At 35.3% G+C, this 17,650-nt stretch overlaps 1 protein-coding gene across 4 annotated transcripts in view; it reads right to left on the reverse strand.

The window, feature by feature from the left end:
* Nucleotides 1-17,650, reverse strand: part of LOC115223113 (protein FAM193A) — a 78,882-nt gene that overhangs the window by 40,531 nt on the left and 20,701 nt on the right. For all 4 annotated transcript variants that reach the window (XM_036500584.1, XM_036500583.1, XM_029793536.2 and 1 more), the window contains one exon: nucleotides 6,535-6,673. In XM_036500584.1, the coding sequence (XP_036356477.1) occupies nucleotides 6,535-6,673 (139 nt within the window). The remainder of the gene's footprint in view (nucleotides 1-6,534; nucleotides 6,674-17,650) is intronic.

Below are 17,650 nucleotides of genomic sequence, written 5' to 3' on the forward strand. Positions count from 1 at the left end.
AGATAAACTTAAAAACTGATTTAATAGCATTACTGACATGGTATAGGACACAGTATCAGTTTATAAAGTCTTTAATATACTTGGTGGTGTATTATGGTTGCATAACGAGATATGGTGTCCCTATGAGTAATTAACTTTATTTTATTCTCAGATCAGCTCTGATCAAGAAGTCCTATGATCAAAGCCAGTCCAGTCAAGACCATCCCAACCTTTTTTACAAATGTAATGCATCTAAGGCTACATTATCCAATGTGATGAGGGAGATTTGGCTGTTAGTTCTAACAGGTCAAGCTAGTGTGGGAAACCCCATATTATGTAAACAGCACTGAGTAACATGTGAGACCAGAATGGTGCGACATGTGAGCAGCCTCTTGTGAAAATAGTGTAATACAGAGTTTTGTGTTTGATGTAAATGTGTAGGTCATGTGACTGAATTAGCAGAAATGTTTTGTACACCACCAAGAAGTTCAGAAAAGTCTGAGTCTCCTATTTAGTTGGCAACAAGTCAAGAAATACAATTAAAATCTTGAAGACTTCGTCGCTAATAGTCAAACATCTTATTTTCTTTGTTTCACTTTTTATATTTTGTTTTAATGGTAAACACACAATTATCTTAATTATCTCTTAATTAATTAAGAGTGGTAATGAAACAATTAACATTATTCAGATCAGCTAAAACTAAAACTATTTTTGGTGAGATACAAATATACAAAAAGTAATTTAAAGATATACTTGTCCAATAATGAAATAATAGAAGTTCCTCCCACGATAGTGATAAATATTCCATGTCTAAGAATGAATCTCTCTCTCTCTCACACACACAAACTATTGAAAAATAATATGCTAAAAGTTCTATAAATATCAATTAGTATTTATCCACAAAGGTAGAAAGTAATATCTATTTGCAAATTTTAAAAACTTGGCTACTTAGCTCAATAAAAAAAACCCTGAAACTTTTGACTGCATGAGCACACATACAGAGAGTGTATGGATGCTTGTGTATGAGCAGAGGAGGGGTATTGTAGGCTAATTCTACATATGCTGCCTGACAAGCAAACACAAGCGACTAAATCTTCAAGTTGCACCTAATGTATCTGGCTATTTGCCAAATTTCCACTATTTTCATTTACCCAACTTTGTCTCTTTGCTCTAACTTCTCACTAAAACAAGGTAGTTTTCTATTCTACAATTAAACAATTATTCAAGAGAAATATGACTCACCAAAGTCTTATTCCAGCTGAAGTCTTAATTAATACAGAATGATGGTTGTGTCATTATGGCACTGAAGCTTTCAGACTATGGTTACAAGTTTCAATTTAAACACTAATGCAGAGCAGCACTCACAAAGAATATTATATCAGCCCTTGCAAAATTAGTAGAAATTACATAATCCTCTCATTGTAGTTTGAAAATAAAATAAATTAATGGCTTTCCACATTGTTTCAGGTTAAGTCCTACCACATGACATCTTGGACATATATCTTCTACTGTAACTCCAAGCTGCCCAAAGCCTTGTCAGTGATTTTGAAAGACAGAAACTTAAAGGCTTCAGAACCTGTTGTCAAAGAAAGGTGGTCTGAACAGAAAGTCATGTTACGTGTTTGGTGGAATTTTGAGGGAGTGTCGTTGCACCTTGAGCTTGTCCCAGACAATCATGTTGTGAACACTAACCTTTATGCTCAACAACTGCAGCAATTATATGAGGCTTTGAAAGTGCACTACCCAGTATTGGTCAATCGAAGACGCACACTGGTTGTATGACAATGCCCCAGCACACACTGCCAATGAGACCAAGCACAAACTTGAGGGTCTGAAAGTGTTGCCAACCCAACTTACAGTTCAAACCTTGTGCCATCAGATTAGCACCTTTTCGGAGCCATGACTCATTTCCTGCATGGACAGAGGTTCAACGATGTAGACAAGGTTGAAAATGAGTGCAGGGAGTTTTTTTTTTACCTCTAAACCAGCCAAATGGTATGAGCATGGAATTGAGCTTCTGGCACAACAATGGCAAAAGACAATAGAATATGATGGCATATTTTTTGATGAATTAATGTTTTTCCATAGTAATTTTTTTCAACTATTAATTAAAACCTGAAATACAGAAAAACCTGGTATTTCTGTAGTTTGCACATTAAATGGCAAAGAGCTTGCCAACTCAGACATAATGAGCACTTTGGGGTGAAAAGAAAGTAAAAGAAGGTAGAGAGAAAACAACACGAGAGAGAGAGAGATAAATAAAGTCATGTAACTGTCACAGACAATAACCTTACTTCTTGAGAAACATGAAGTACAAAATACTGAATTATTGTTAAAGCTTCAAAAACCAGAATGAAAAACAATGAGCTGATATATCTCAAGAATCCTTAAAGTGTACTATTAATTAGTTCATATACTCAATATATATTTAATTGACCTTATGAGTAATAAGCCCAAATCTTGAAAATGAAAAAACTGAAAGCATGGTCATGCATGAAGTATCTTTACAAACTGATCTGTTACCTTAGATTTGTCTTCTGTAACAATTGTCCCTGCAGCTTTAGCTAATCAATATCTCAGTTATCATTAGTAATGGTTCATTAATCCAAACAAAATAAATTTAAGGTGGAAGACTTAACTAGAAAATACATAACTATAACACCAGCAATAACCTATATCAGTATGAAAAGGCAATAACCTACAACCAAACCATAAACTAAAGTACTAAATTCCATTAATAGGTATAAAGTTGATATTCTCCTGTACTTTTTGTCAATACTCTTTAATAATATTTGAACAAAAGCTTTGTATTTGTCAGAAGTGAAAAAATATTCCTTCACTTCCAAAATTTTAAATATTTGAAAGCAAATACTCCTTAATCTTCTTGAGTCTTATTCACCACCAATCCCCAAAACAGCCAGATAAACTGGAAACCTAGTTTGTTACACCTCACACCTGGAGTTTCTCACCCACAATAACAGTTATGTTATAGCCTTGACATCAGTAAAGTGTTAAATTGTGACTGAAACAAGAACCTCCTTACTATTGTTATCAACCTATGGACTCCCATTTGTCTCATCTCTTGGAGTGGAAGTTTCTTATTTGATCATTCAATCACAGTGTATCAACAGAACTCTCTCCAATCCACATTCTAGTAACCTTAGCACACCTTAGAGTTCAGCTGTCTCTCATACTACTCCCGCTATTACTTCCTTGCTATTACCCCTAACCACAAACTAACTCCTAAGCAGACAATACCACAATCAAATCTTCCATACACATTCATCATCAACACAACCTAGACACACCATATCTACACTGGGATCCAGTAACACAATTGTCCAACATATTTTCTTGTACTTCAAATTTTCTTCCTAACTGCCAACTCTACCATTGTTTACATATAAATTGAAAAGAATGGTGGCCAATACCAACATATTTTGTATCTGCCTTTGTATCTATTTAATGAAAATGGCTTCTAAGAGTAACTAAGTTAAAAAAAACTGTGAAAAAAAAAGTATGTAACTAACATAGCAACAGGAAACTGAAAAAAAAATACAGTAAATGGGAATTGGAAAACTATTATAAATCCTTCAACAGTTTATAACATTAAGTTTAACAAAAATACTGGTACTATGGAGAATTGCAGGCTTTCATTTAGGTGTTTCATCATCATCATCGTTTAGCGTCCGCTTTCCATGCTAGCATGGGTTGGACAGTTTAACTGGGGTCTGGGAAGCCAGAAGGCTGCACCAGGCCGTCTGATCTGGCAACGTTTCTACGGTTGGATGCCCTTCCTAACGCCAAGCACTCCATGAGTGTAGTGGGTGCTTTTTACGTGCCACCGGACGAGACTTTAAATACGGTAATCATTTGCCATATTGCGGTTCACCTATTGCACCCTCAGTACATCGCAGATTTTTTTGGCTAATATATGTAAATTTATATCGCGGACTCCTCAGTATATTGTGGATTTCTGCAGCCAATAAATATTTATATGTTTTAGATTTTAATCATTTTTGTGGTAAAATAAGCATTTTCACACCTAATAATTAATAAATATATATTTCTTTATTGCCCACAAGATGCTAAACATAGAGGGGACAAACAAAGACAGACGAAGGGATTAAGTCGATTACATCGACTCCAGTGCGAAACTGGTACTTTATTTATCGACCCCGAAAGGATGAAAGGCAAAGTCGACCTTGGCGGAATTTGAACTCAGAACGTAACGACAGATGAAATACTGCTAAGCATTTCGCCCGGCGTGCTAACGTGTCTAGTACTGCACAGTATAACACATTAATTAAAATATATTAAAAGAAAATATGTAGTGTACCGTAGATGAGTAAACAAAGAACAGCACATACTGTATGGAAAATGGAACTTGGGAGGCAAGTGTGTGGTGTTGTCTTGCATTTATAATAAAATAAATATATACAAATTATGAAAATAACTTTTAAAAAGATACAGTATGGTACTGTTTCTACTTCACAGACTTTCACCTGTTGCAGCGGGGTTCTTGAACATAACACCCGCAATAGTTGAGGGATTATTGTATAACACTGTAAGTGAACTTAGTTTGTCTAGCAAAAATAATTCAAAAGATACTGAGGCTGCTGAAAAATATACAGTATGTTATATATTTGACAACATGGTTAATTGTGGTTTAAGTTTTTCTCTGGATCTATAACTATGCATTTTATAGAACGCAAGTTTTTAATTTTTTAAGACTGAGTTTCTAATATGATAGAGGAGTAAGACTACTGACGATAAGATCTTGAGTACAACCCTTGTGTTATACACCTGCAGCAGATTTGCAAGCTTGACTAACAATAGGTGCCATGCTTTCTACAGATTGTTAGCATTCAGCTATAAAAAGGACTGCACTGGCAATAATACAAAAACAATTATGTGAGCATGAAAAAAAATAATTGTAGAAACACCAAAGGAAAAAGAAGCACAACTCTACAGAACTGGCACAGCTAAAACATAATGTATACACTCAATTGAACAGTTTCTAGCCAAAAATTTTATGGAAAGAATTAATGTTATATTCCGATGAGCCACCGTAAATCGAAATTGGTACTTAGCTCAAGTTTCTGAAGCATAACATCTAGTGTTTATGCACAAGAGGTGAAAAGAGGTGCATATAATAAAATGTACCCGTCAAACAAAAACGAACAACAAATCTATTGGGTATCCAATTAACTTATCCTTTTGGTAATTTCCCTCATATTACTTACATGCTCAAATTTTTACTACTCTACCACATCACTACTAGTTCTTTTAACTGTGTCTTAACAACTCCACATTGTAAATTTGAAAACACATATTGTGTTACAGTGTACTGATACAACAAATCATCATTGGGGGAACATGAACTTCTGTTATATGTACTGGCAGTGCAATACATTCGCCTGTTGGTCATTTTGCCACTTACAAGATAATAAAGCGAAGGGGGAAATGAACACATTTTCCTTAAAGAGATAATGGTGATTAAAGTGATTATGTGTATCCTACCCAAATACTACATACATAGAAAAAGAGATGCAACAGCTGATTATGATGGAAAACAAATCGAATTTCTGTATACTTCCAAATTACTCGTAAAATTATTAATAATCTTGTATCTTTTAAAGAGATAAAAATTCCCACTAACTTTTTAGTGTTGTCTAAGACTCGTTGGCTTGTTCATAAATTTGGTGGTTATTTAGCACTAGAACTATTCTGATAAAGCTGTGACATCCTGTATTGTATTTATCTCAGACATAGTATGTGTGTGTGTATATATATACATACATATATATATATATATATATATATATATATATATACACACACACAAATACACCATTTTTAAGATGGGGTGGGATTTAAGGTTGGTTTACCTAATGCTTTTAGTAGGTTGAGCAACTACCTAGAGGTTATCTAACTGGTTCATTATAGATCATATTCATACCATCATACTTTGAAATAATAACCATTTCCACTTGATGCCTTCTCCTACAACTAACCACTCAACTATAAAGTTTTTTTGTTCAGTCAAAGAACAGGAACAAATAAAACAGCCCTGTTCAAATGCAGAAAACAACATCTTAGCTACATTTTGTCTGATATTTTCCCCAATTCCAGTGGTTGTATGTTGTTAATAACAGGAAAATAGAAAAATATACTTTTTGAACACTAGAAACTACAATAAATGAATTAAATGAGCCAACAAGGAAGTTTCTATGCAGCCACTCAACCTGCAAGACATAGCAAACAAATCTATCTCACTTCACATTATAATGGCTGAGAAAAAAAAATCAGATAATTTAATCCTCAATGCCTCTAAAAAGATGGGATGATCACATTTGAAATGCCTTTTGTTAGAGAGATCAGAACTGACCTAAAACTGAAACAACAGGTAGATCAAAATCTTGCAAAAAAAAAAGTGGAGAAACAGATATAAAGGAAACAAAGAAAAAAAAAGGAGGATAAAAACAATAGGCATCATTCATAAAACTATTCTCACCTTCTTGAAATGACACTTCATCAAACAATGTTACTTACCAGATTTCATCCAATCAGCTTGAGGCAAAGACGCTTGCTTCTCACAACTACACAAAAGGCACTTATCCTTATCCATATAAGAATTTAGTCCCCTGTTACTTAGCAGCACCGGTAATGTCCGATTTTCCTTCTGGATTTCCTAAAAGCAAAACATAAAATAAATAATTTCAAATGAGTAAGAGAATATGAATGAGAGGATGTGTGAGTGCATGAGTACATTGATCATGTCAGAGAGAGGGAGAGTGTGTGAGAGGGAGAGTGTGTGTGAGGGAGAGTGTGTGTGAGGGAGAGTGTGTGAGAGGGAGAGTGTGTGTGTGTGTGTGAGTGTGTGTGTGAGAGAGAGAGTGTGAGAGGGAGAGTGTGTGTGAGGGAGAGTGTGTGTGAGGGAGAGTGTGTGTGTGTGTGTGAGTGTGTGTGTGTGAGAGAGAGTGTGTGTGTGGGAGAGAAACTGATAGAGAGAGTACATGTGAAAGAGAGAGAATATGTGAATACATTCAAAAGAGAAAGTACATGAAAGAGTACATCTAAGAGAGCAAGTACAGGTGAGTGAGAGAGAGAGAGAAAGAGAGAGTACATGTGTGAAAAAAATTAGCAAAAAAGAGTGATTGTAGGTATGTGTTAGAAACTAGCAGAGAAATGTGCAAAATTCTTTTAAAATTTTAGAACCTTGTCTAAGAACCCATTTACCTGAACCAGCATTTTGATTGAGGCTCTAAAATCTAAAAGGAAATTTAACCCCCATAAAGATTTTCATCATAATTTTTTTTTCATGCTATACAAATTACATTACAATAATACAAAACATTATACTAATACCTACAAAGTACTAGATTCTGATATCAACTAGAGAGTAATAATTTCTGTCTTAGACATAAGACCACAATTTTGAGAAGAAAGAGGCACAGTCAATTAGATGGACCAAGTACGTTAACCCTATTGCATTTAAACCAGCCATATCTGGCCAAAATATTCTACCTGCTTTGTGTTCAAATTGACCAAATCTGGCCCCTCACACCTGTCCTACAATGTCATTCTAAAAATAAACTACCATGTCATCAGAATCTTGAAGTGACAAGATAATTCATGACGAATCTGAAACAATGTGAATAGATGAGCATTACATTTAACAGGATGATCTGAATGCTAAAGGGTTAATAGCATTTTATTTTATCAACCATGGAAGAATGAAAGGTAAAGTTGACTTCAACAGAACTTGAACTCAAAATGTAAGGAGCAGGAATAAATGCTGTAAGGCATTCTTCTCGTGCTCTTACAAGTCCATCAGCCCTCTGTCATTATGTAAATTATTAATAATGATTCAATACAGGCATGAGGCCATAAATTTTGGTAGTGTGTATAGTTGACTATATCAACCGAAATACTTCACTATCATCCCTAGAATGATGAAAGCAATGTCATCTTATTTGGCTCATTTGGAGTTCACTTTGTGGAATTATTTATTATAATACAAATACATGTCTCCACAAGTAATATTTTAATCATCCTAATTTGAGAATAATTCAAAGCATTATTTCTTACAAATAAACATTCATAGACACATGTATGCCAAAATACACAATTTCTGGAACAGAAAATAGATCTGCATGTCCAGTAATAGATTAAAGCAACACAAATTAATCCTTATCAACTAATTCTTTTTTATGAATAGACAGTGTATGGCCAATTATACAGATTTCTTTCAAATACGCAATGAAGCACAATTTATGTGGGTTTGTAGTATGTAGCTGTATGAATTTATCCTCATATATTAATGGTATATCCACTTCAATAAAGTATGAAATTCAATTCTTTAAAGCTAATTCATTCAGCTACTTCACTACAGGTCTCAGAAAAAAAAAGGAAAAAATAAAAGAACACATATACAAGAAGCAAGTAACAGATAAATTTGGGAGATGCACTTTAACAACACACTCATGGTTCATTTCAGAATAGCAAGCTAAGTGCTACACACCAAAAACAAATATTTGAAATACTGAAACCTGGCTACTGCTAAGCATTTGTGAAAATAAACAAACACGATATTCGATGACTTTAACCCTATAGCATCTAAACTGGCCATATCAAGCCCAAATATTCCATATGTTTTAGGCTCAAACCATCTAGATCTGGCCTCTCACATCTAACCTACAATGTCATTCTAAGCACAGAATCTAAACGCAATGAGATCATTTGTGATTAATTCAAAATGATGTGGATAAGTTTTCTATTTGACAGAATAATCTGGATACTAAAGGGTTAAGAAATCTGAATTAAAATGCATGAATTCGTTTTGGGAAATGTTAAAACCTTATTTTTTGCCTAACATTTTTAGCCTTCCTCATTCTGATGTGCTTAGTTCTTTAACATTACACTATTTCACTTGAAAGAAAAAAAGTGGGCAGTTTTATCAAAACTTTACTTATTACAGGTGAGTGTGTGCATGTGTGTGCACCTGTAATAAGTATTTGAAAGAAATCTGTATAATTGGCCATACACTGTCTATAATTGGCCATACACTGCCTATAATTGGCCATACACTGCCCACTTTTTTTCTTTTAAGTGAAATAGTGTAATGTTAAAGAACTGCACACACACACACAGAGGATGTTAGGCTAAATTTGACATTTTATGCTACCTTTTTTCAAGAACAGTCAATGGCATTGGAGAGCATAAAGATTAAAGTTGCAGTTGAGAAAAACTTAGCTGACAACTCTGGAAAGCAGTTTTGTAAGAGAGTCATTATAGTTCATTAGCCAAGGCACTGCAGTACCACTCGCCAATAAGACAAACACTGACAAAATGTGAGTTGGTTTTGGGAGACATGTTGGTAGAAAAAAAGAAGTGCACCTTATAAGCTATCAAATATAAATTATTTTCAACAAGCAAAAATCATACTTTGGATTAAATAAGATGCAAAAGGAATAAGAGTATCAAAAACAAAATATTTAAATAAATTAGAAGTTGATATCAAAACCAGACGTGTGACTGTTCCATTATATAATAGCATTTCAATACATGTAACAAGATGTAAATAAACATTATAAATTCAATTTAACTGAATGTGTAATTTAACAAGGGATCCCCCATACTGCTGCTAAACCTGCCAGAAATAGTAAACACATTTTTAAACAGTACCCTATTGTCTTAATAAATGGAAGGTCACATTACATGATCATAACTGGAATGCCTTTGACCAAAGGTCTATTAGGGATGATGTGTGATTAAAAAGACTATATTTTAAATTTTGCATGAATTGGTTTTTCCTTTTTTCTTTTTTTTACTATACTATATTAAGTGATTCTACAATCAATTTGTTTGGTGTGTGCATTTTTGTACCTAAATACCTTATCTAATACTAATAGATTATGAAAAATTACATCTAATACCATAATTTACATGAAATACCTTGTGTCATATCAAGTGAAATAAAATCATCCTAATTCAAAATAAAATCTTATGTAAGACCATTAAACACATGAAAATGTTCTTTGCAATGGAACCACATCAGTGACGAAGTCACAATACTTTTGATACCAAATAACCAATGTTTAAGTGAAGTTAATAGCTTAAGAAATTATTTATAAAAATATAATTGGTTTGGGCTTGTACAAGTTCTGGCTATGCAGGGACACCACTATATCTTAACATTTCCAATGACAAATAATAGATTTATTTTGATTGTCCTGTTATAAACAGAGATATTCAAAATAGGTAATCAGTTTGTTTTTTGGGGGTTTTTTTTTCCTGTCTGACACATGGCAGCTCCAGCAATGCTGCCATGTCAGACAGGTTTGCAGTACATTGTACCACAAATGCTACCCTCAAACATACGCCACTTCATCATTGAAACCAAAAGATCCTTAGACACGACCACACTACTATTTTCTCGTGTTTTCCTTTCCCACAGCTACCTCCTACATTCAACACAAGGTTCATATTCATCAACAGTAGTGATCTACTTGTTAATTGGCCAGCAGCTTTCTCAGCTCACTTCCATACCATCCTTTATGTAAGTCGATGTTATGCAATTCAGCAGCTCATACTTAACCAGTAACTGCCCTTCTGCCTCTGCCAATCTTCCACACTAAATATCTCTCACGCTGCCATACAACATTACACTTCTTGTACATGCTTCATGTAGTTTGCCATACTTCACAAAGAGAGAAAAGCTTTATTGCCAGCAAAATTAACACTTAAAACTGCTTCTATCCCATTCTTACTCTAACTACTATTCTTGCACTTACAACCACTTCCAGAACTAATTATATTACATAGATTGCAGAAGCTGTCTACTACATCTAGTGAACCATTTGAGCAGTCTATACTTTTCATTTCAAGGTTACTTCTGCTTGCCAACTACTTCAGTGCATCTGGCATTTCTAATGCCCTGGTCCTCTGTCAATACTTCTGTGCCCATTGCTAGCTTAAAATACTGATTATTAAATCTATAACAAACTCCCTTCAATATTTCAATATATTTAGCAAAGTCACTTCCCAGATGTTACTGAATTATTGTGGCATTTGTTAGTAACAAGTAGACATGCCTTTGTTACATTAACTTTTAAGCTTTCCAGCTCCACACTACCCTTCCAAGTTTTAATTTTTTTTTTCTTTTCTGTAGCTCTTTGACAGACTCTGCAATGAGAATCAAATCATCAGCATATAAATGTTCCCAAGATCTTGTTCAGAACTTAAGCATGATTGGAGAAAAACTGGTGGGAGGAGGCTACAGACAAAATGATTAACTTTTATATCCCTAACTACTACACTAGTTCACTGCTCCAGTAGTGTGCAACAATTCTAATTAAATGTCAGCATATGAAAACCCTCTTTGTTTATCAATCTAAATTCAACAACCAACTAATCTATGCAGTGAATCATCACATTTTTCACAAGGCAGAGTATTTGGGCTTCACAACCATTTCTTTCTCTCTCCTCCTGGTCAAACTGAAAGTCAATTTGGTCCTCCTTTCTACCAAAATAGTTGATTACTAACTGGTTGGCTAATATCAGTGTAACAGATGGTAATATCATGTATATCACATAACTACGGGGAGTCTTTGTTTCTTTATCAATAACTTGCACTTTTGCCATCACCTCACTGCATGCTTCTGTATTCAACATAATATTACTCATCAATATAACTATTAACCCTTTTGTTACCAGGTTTCTGTTGAAATACACTACTTTTGTTTCAATTAACTTTGAATATACGCCCAGACCGGGCGTTGTGAGTGTTTATTGAGCGAAAACACCTAAAAGCTCCACGAGGCTCCGGCAGGGCATGGTGGTGATCCCTGCTGTACTCTTTCACCACAACTTTCTCTCACTCTTACTTCCTGTTTCTGTTGTACCTGTATTTCAAGGGGCCGGCCTTGTCACTCTGTGTCACGCTGAATATCCCCGAGAACTACGTTAAGGGTGCACGTGTCTGTGGAGTGCTCAGCCACTTACACGTTAATTTCACGAGCAGGCTGTTCCGTTGATTCGGATCAACCGGAACCCTCATCGTCATAACCGACGGAGTGCTTCCAGTCCAATGTAGATCACGTTAACTTTAAAACGGAATTTGTATCATAAAACGAGATGTGGCCTCAAGTGATTGTATAAAAAGGTTTAACTCTGCAGCTAATGATAACAATATTATTAACATCTACTTTTAATGTGTTTTGCATTATATTTCATACAACTGATCCTTTCTTTCATCCAATAATCCTATCTGCTGAGCATAAGTAGCTAAATATCCAGTATATTGTCTATGTGGCAGTATCAAAAAGTTCCCAGACAAGTTCTGCAGCACATGGTTGATATGCAGTGAGAACTAGCATTGACCTTCCTGACACAGTGTACCAAGTGACATCGTTATGTATACTTCACAAGTTGCAAAATTTGTGTTTTTCTGATCACGTATATGCTGTAATCTACGATTTGTCATGGACAGGAACAAAAAGCCAACGTGAAATTTTGCGTTAACTTGAGAACTCTGCTACAGAGACATTGAGCATGCTTTGGCAAGCTTAAGGCAATGAGGCAACGGGTCATATGCAATGTATCAAGTGGCATGGGCACTTCAAAAGCACAAGAACGTCCATGGAAGACAATGAGCAATCTGGAAGACCTACCATAAGCGTCACCCCCGAAAGTGTGGCATTGCGCATCAAGAACTCATCCCCCAGGGCCAGGCTGTCAATCGAGAGTTCTAATGCAACATTTTTAAGTGTTTGAGGGAGAACATTTGGTAAAAGTGACCAGATCTGTGTAGTGTGAAGAATTGGATTCTTAATACAACAACCCACCCTGTCACCGATCTCTCCTCACTCTTTGAGTTTCTTGCCAAAAACAACATGGTATCACTTCTGCACCTGCCCTATTCACCAGATTTAACACCTGCAGACTTCCATCTCTTCCGCAAGATGAAAATGCAGCTCAAAGGTCACCATATTAACACTGCTGTCAAGATCCAGAGCAAATTGCAGAAAACAACTTCCAGACTGGATTCCAAAAGTAGTAGGAAAGCTGAGACTGGTGTATTGCTGCACTAGGTGACTATTTCAAAGATGATGTTGAAACTTAGATAAATAAGTTATTTTTTATTAAACATCAAAATCAAAATCGATCAACATCAATGGAAATTGCAGCTGTGATACCAGTGCCAGTGGTACGTAAGAGAACCTTCCGAACGTGACCGTTGCCAGTGCTGCCCCGACTGGCCTAGTGCCGGTGGCACGTAACAAGCACCATCCGATCGTGGCCGTTTGCCAGCCTCATCTGGCACGTAAAAAGCATTCACTACACTCACAGAGTGGCTGGCGTTAGGAAGGGCATCCAGCCGTAGAAACACTGCCAGATCAGACTGGACCTGGTGCAGCCTTCTGGCTTCCCAGACCCCAGCTGAACCATCCAACCCATGCTAGCATGGAAAGCAGATGCTAAACGATGATGATGAACTGGTCCTGGAATCTTTTGATACCACCTCATATTACGAGTTTTATTATCCCGTGTTTACATCTACCTACACTACCAACAAACTTAAACTAAACCTTTGCTTGTGATGATCCCATTTAAATCAATTCTCACTTTTTTCAGACAAGAGACGTCCAACCATCTCTTGCACTAACATTTCAACATTATCAAACCCACCTTTCATTAAATCAGAAATCGACAGTAGCAGACATCATGAAACTCAAAACCTACAAGGAGGTGAGGCTGTGGGATTACTTGATGGTAGTTTAGTGTTGCTTATGCTTTACACCATCCTTACCATGTTCAGTTCTAGCATAACATGTTCTGTAAATGCATTTTATGAGAAAAGAGGTAATCAGGTCGCATGATGACAGCTGAGTAGTACCCACATCTGACACCAAACACTAATGCAGGTGGTGTCACTGTATAGTTGTTTAGCCTCGGCTCAGTCTTGACTGAACAGATTAATGATTCTGTCAGTCATAACCATTTCATCACTTTCAGACATAGTGGAATTACATCAACTAAAGTATCCTTTTTAAGTAAGACGGGAGATCTGGCTGTTATTACTAGCAGCTAACACAACTACATAGTTGGCTCAAATGTACTATACAATTAGACAGCATATTTGGTTTAGTAAGGAATGGGTTACTTAATATCTTTATTATCATCAAATACTAACAGAGAGAATGAATGAATTTACTAGAATTTAGAAAGGCCATCTTACAATGTAAAGGAATCTCTCTATATATAAACATGAACAAACATGCATATATATATATATATATGATGGATTTTGCATAGATTTCAATGAACAAATCTTTTAGTAGTAGATCAGTTAAAGGAATTTTTAGTTATAGTATAAGTGGCTGAGTATTCCAGATATTGGGATTGGATTGAACTGCCCATGTTCAGTCAATTGCAGGATGAGGGCCTCAGCAGCTTCTCTCCTCCAACGACATTCTGATGTGAAGGCTATGAATTTAAGTTTGAGATTATACTGGTTAGATGGGCTTACTCTGTCATGATGACTCAACATGGCTTGGTAGAGAGGTGCAATTTTTATACTTATAGCCAGTAGTTAAGTCGATTACATTGACCCCAGTGCTCAACTAGTACTAATTTTATCGACCCCGAAAGAATGAAAAACTAAGTCGACCTTGGTGGAATTTGAGCTCAGAATGTAAAAGTACTGCTAAGCATTTTCCCAGCAGACTAACAATTCTGCAGTTCACGACCTTATTCTAAACATATGTATCCTTAAAATAATCATTAAGTCCACTGAATAAACTTTCCATACAGTTCCCATCTACCTAATTTTACTCACAAAGCTGGAGTCAATCTCTGGCTATGATAGAAGACATCTGCCCTTTGTCCCTCATGACTGCAAAATATCATCACTATTCTGCCATACCTGCAAAATGTTTGTGCATGAATATGTAACACACACAGAGTCATAAAATGGATAAGTCTGATGCTTCAGAGCTCTTTATTCTCTGGTGATGAACATTGCTTGAAACACCAGCTCTAGCCTTCTTTACAACAAACTAACTTATACCATCTTGTAAGCTTATTGTATGTACTACTTGATGATACAGATCATCACGAGTTTCTTCAATTTCTATTGTTTCATTTTTATTATATTTGTAATATTACATAATATAAATCAAAAATATAATATAAATCATAATATAAATCAAAAAGCCAAAATCAAAATCGATCAACATCAATGGAAGTTGTAGCTGTGATACCAGTGCCGGTGGCACGTAAAAAGCACCATCCGATCGTGGCCATTGCCAGCCTTGCCTGGCACATAAAAAGCACCCACTACACTCACGGAGTGGTTGGCATTAGGAAGGGCATCCAGCCGTAGAAACATTGCCAGATCAGACTGGGCCTGGTGCAGCCTTCTGGCTTCCCAGACTCCAGTTGAACCCATGCTAGCATGGAAAGCAGACGCTAAACGATGATGATGATGATAAATCATGATTTAGTATATTAATTAATAATATAATAAATGATATAATTACTACATTGTTTATATCACTACATATTGAATGTTTGAGATCACAGGAAAAATCAAAATGTACATGGAAAGATGCCGCATCCTCATTGTACAAGATGACAAAGTAAAACAAAAAAAAACCCAAACCTATTTAAATGAATGCAACAAACCATTACACACTAAAACTCTTAAGCAAACTGAATATGTGACCTAGATTCATTTCCTAGTTTACTTCTAACTGCTACTCTTAACTTTATTCAGATCACTGATACTTTCAACAAACCTGAAAGTCAACAGTACTAATCGTTCACAGATAAAAATACTTCTGACTGCAAAATCAAGCAATTGATATTCATTGCAGTTCACTGTAAATTCATAGGTGGTAAACTCAATGTGGGTAATTACATCACCATTATTAAAATCAGAATTTAAGTGTTAAGTAAATTACACCAAGAGCCAATAATTTATTAGTAATGTTATCATCATATCAAATACATTATGGTAAATTTGGCATGTTTTCCATCTGTAAAGTATATGCATCACTAAATATTATTTAAAATTTTTATTTGCAGAGTAAATGTGTCATATTTTATTAACAATAAAAATGAAATTTGAAAACAAAAAATTTTATCCCACAATCTTTGAAATAGGAATGATCAAGAATTGAAATAATAATTGTATAATATATCACCAATGCAAAAATTCTACATCATCATCATCATCATTTAATATCTGCTTTCCATGATGGCATGGGTTGGATGGTTTGGCAAAAGCTGGCTAGGCAGAAAACTGTACCAGGCTTCAGTGTCTGTTTTAGCATGGTTTTTACGGTTGGATGCTCTTCCTGACACCACTTACCCCACAGAGTGGACTGAATGCTTTTTATGTGGTATCAGCACAGGTGAGATCAGTTTTGGTTTCACAGCTGAATGCCCTTCCAAACACCAACCACTTCACATTCAAAACTTTATATTTCAGTTTGTTCAGCTGAAAATTCATGAAATAAATAATTTTAATAGCTTGGATTTATAAGGATGCCAGACCAACTTATGGTGCATGAACCACTTTTGGATGATCAGAAATGACTCATTGCACCCTCATCCATAACTGTTCAATACACATTTGATATAGGTCAATCCCCCACAACCATTTTTCATTTGCAGTATATTTATATTCTTTTCAAAATTTAGCAGTACACCTGAACTAAAAATATAACTAAATGTACAGGGAAACGAATTATATTCAGGTTACACGGTGGCACACCTAGCATCATCTTGGGGCACACCAGTGTGCTGTGACATACCAGTTGTGGGGGGCACGGATCTAATTGACCAGCCAGTACTGATCCACTGTAGCTTTTTACCTATCAGTTTATAATTGACTCCCTACACTATAGTTTTGTCTTTTGATCATTTTTGAAGAAAATCCAAACCTACTTTTTTTTACTTATCTGTAACAATATTTTTTTACTTAATCTGTAACGATATAAATGAAAGTAGAAAATTATAGTAAGCACAAATTCTATGAACAGCGGGAAAATGAGATTGTAATGTATCCATCAAAAATGTTGAGCACTGTTTGTGAAAACACTTTCTCAAATAACAGCAAACACAAACTTAACAGAAATGACCAATCATAACATCAGACTAAAATAGAAAAGAAACTTATGTTGGTAATTTGGTTAAGAATACAACTGCTTCAGCATCAATGTTGGCCAAAAGAAAACAAAAGCCTTTCTCTGATAGACAAGTTGTTAGGCTTTGTTTCTAAATAATTTCAAGATGTCTTGGTGATAAAAGTAACAAAAGTGCACAATGAAAGCAAACAGTTAGTAGACATATTGGAAAATTCTCTTATGAATTAACTGATACTCGACAGAACCTGATTAGACATTTTTAATATGAGAAATTGATGACATTCTTGGAGAACATATCAGACTTGAGTTACTTGACAGAAAAAAGATCTGTTACATTTGACAAAGTGAAATCATGGATGGAAAATCTACAAGTAGATTTCAGTAAACTAATCAATATTTATACTGACAGAGTGCCATCAATATCAGTAAAGCCATTGAGACCGCAACTTTGCGTGAACACTTACTTTTTAGAACATTCCTTATTAAAATATGACCTGCATTATACGCCAAGG

This window comes from Octopus sinensis, linkage group LG2 (genome assembly GCF_006345805.1).
Source record: "Octopus sinensis linkage group LG2, ASM634580v1, whole genome shotgun sequence".
Classification (NCBI taxonomy): domain Eukaryota; kingdom Metazoa; phylum Mollusca; class Cephalopoda; order Octopoda; family Octopodidae; genus Octopus; species Octopus sinensis.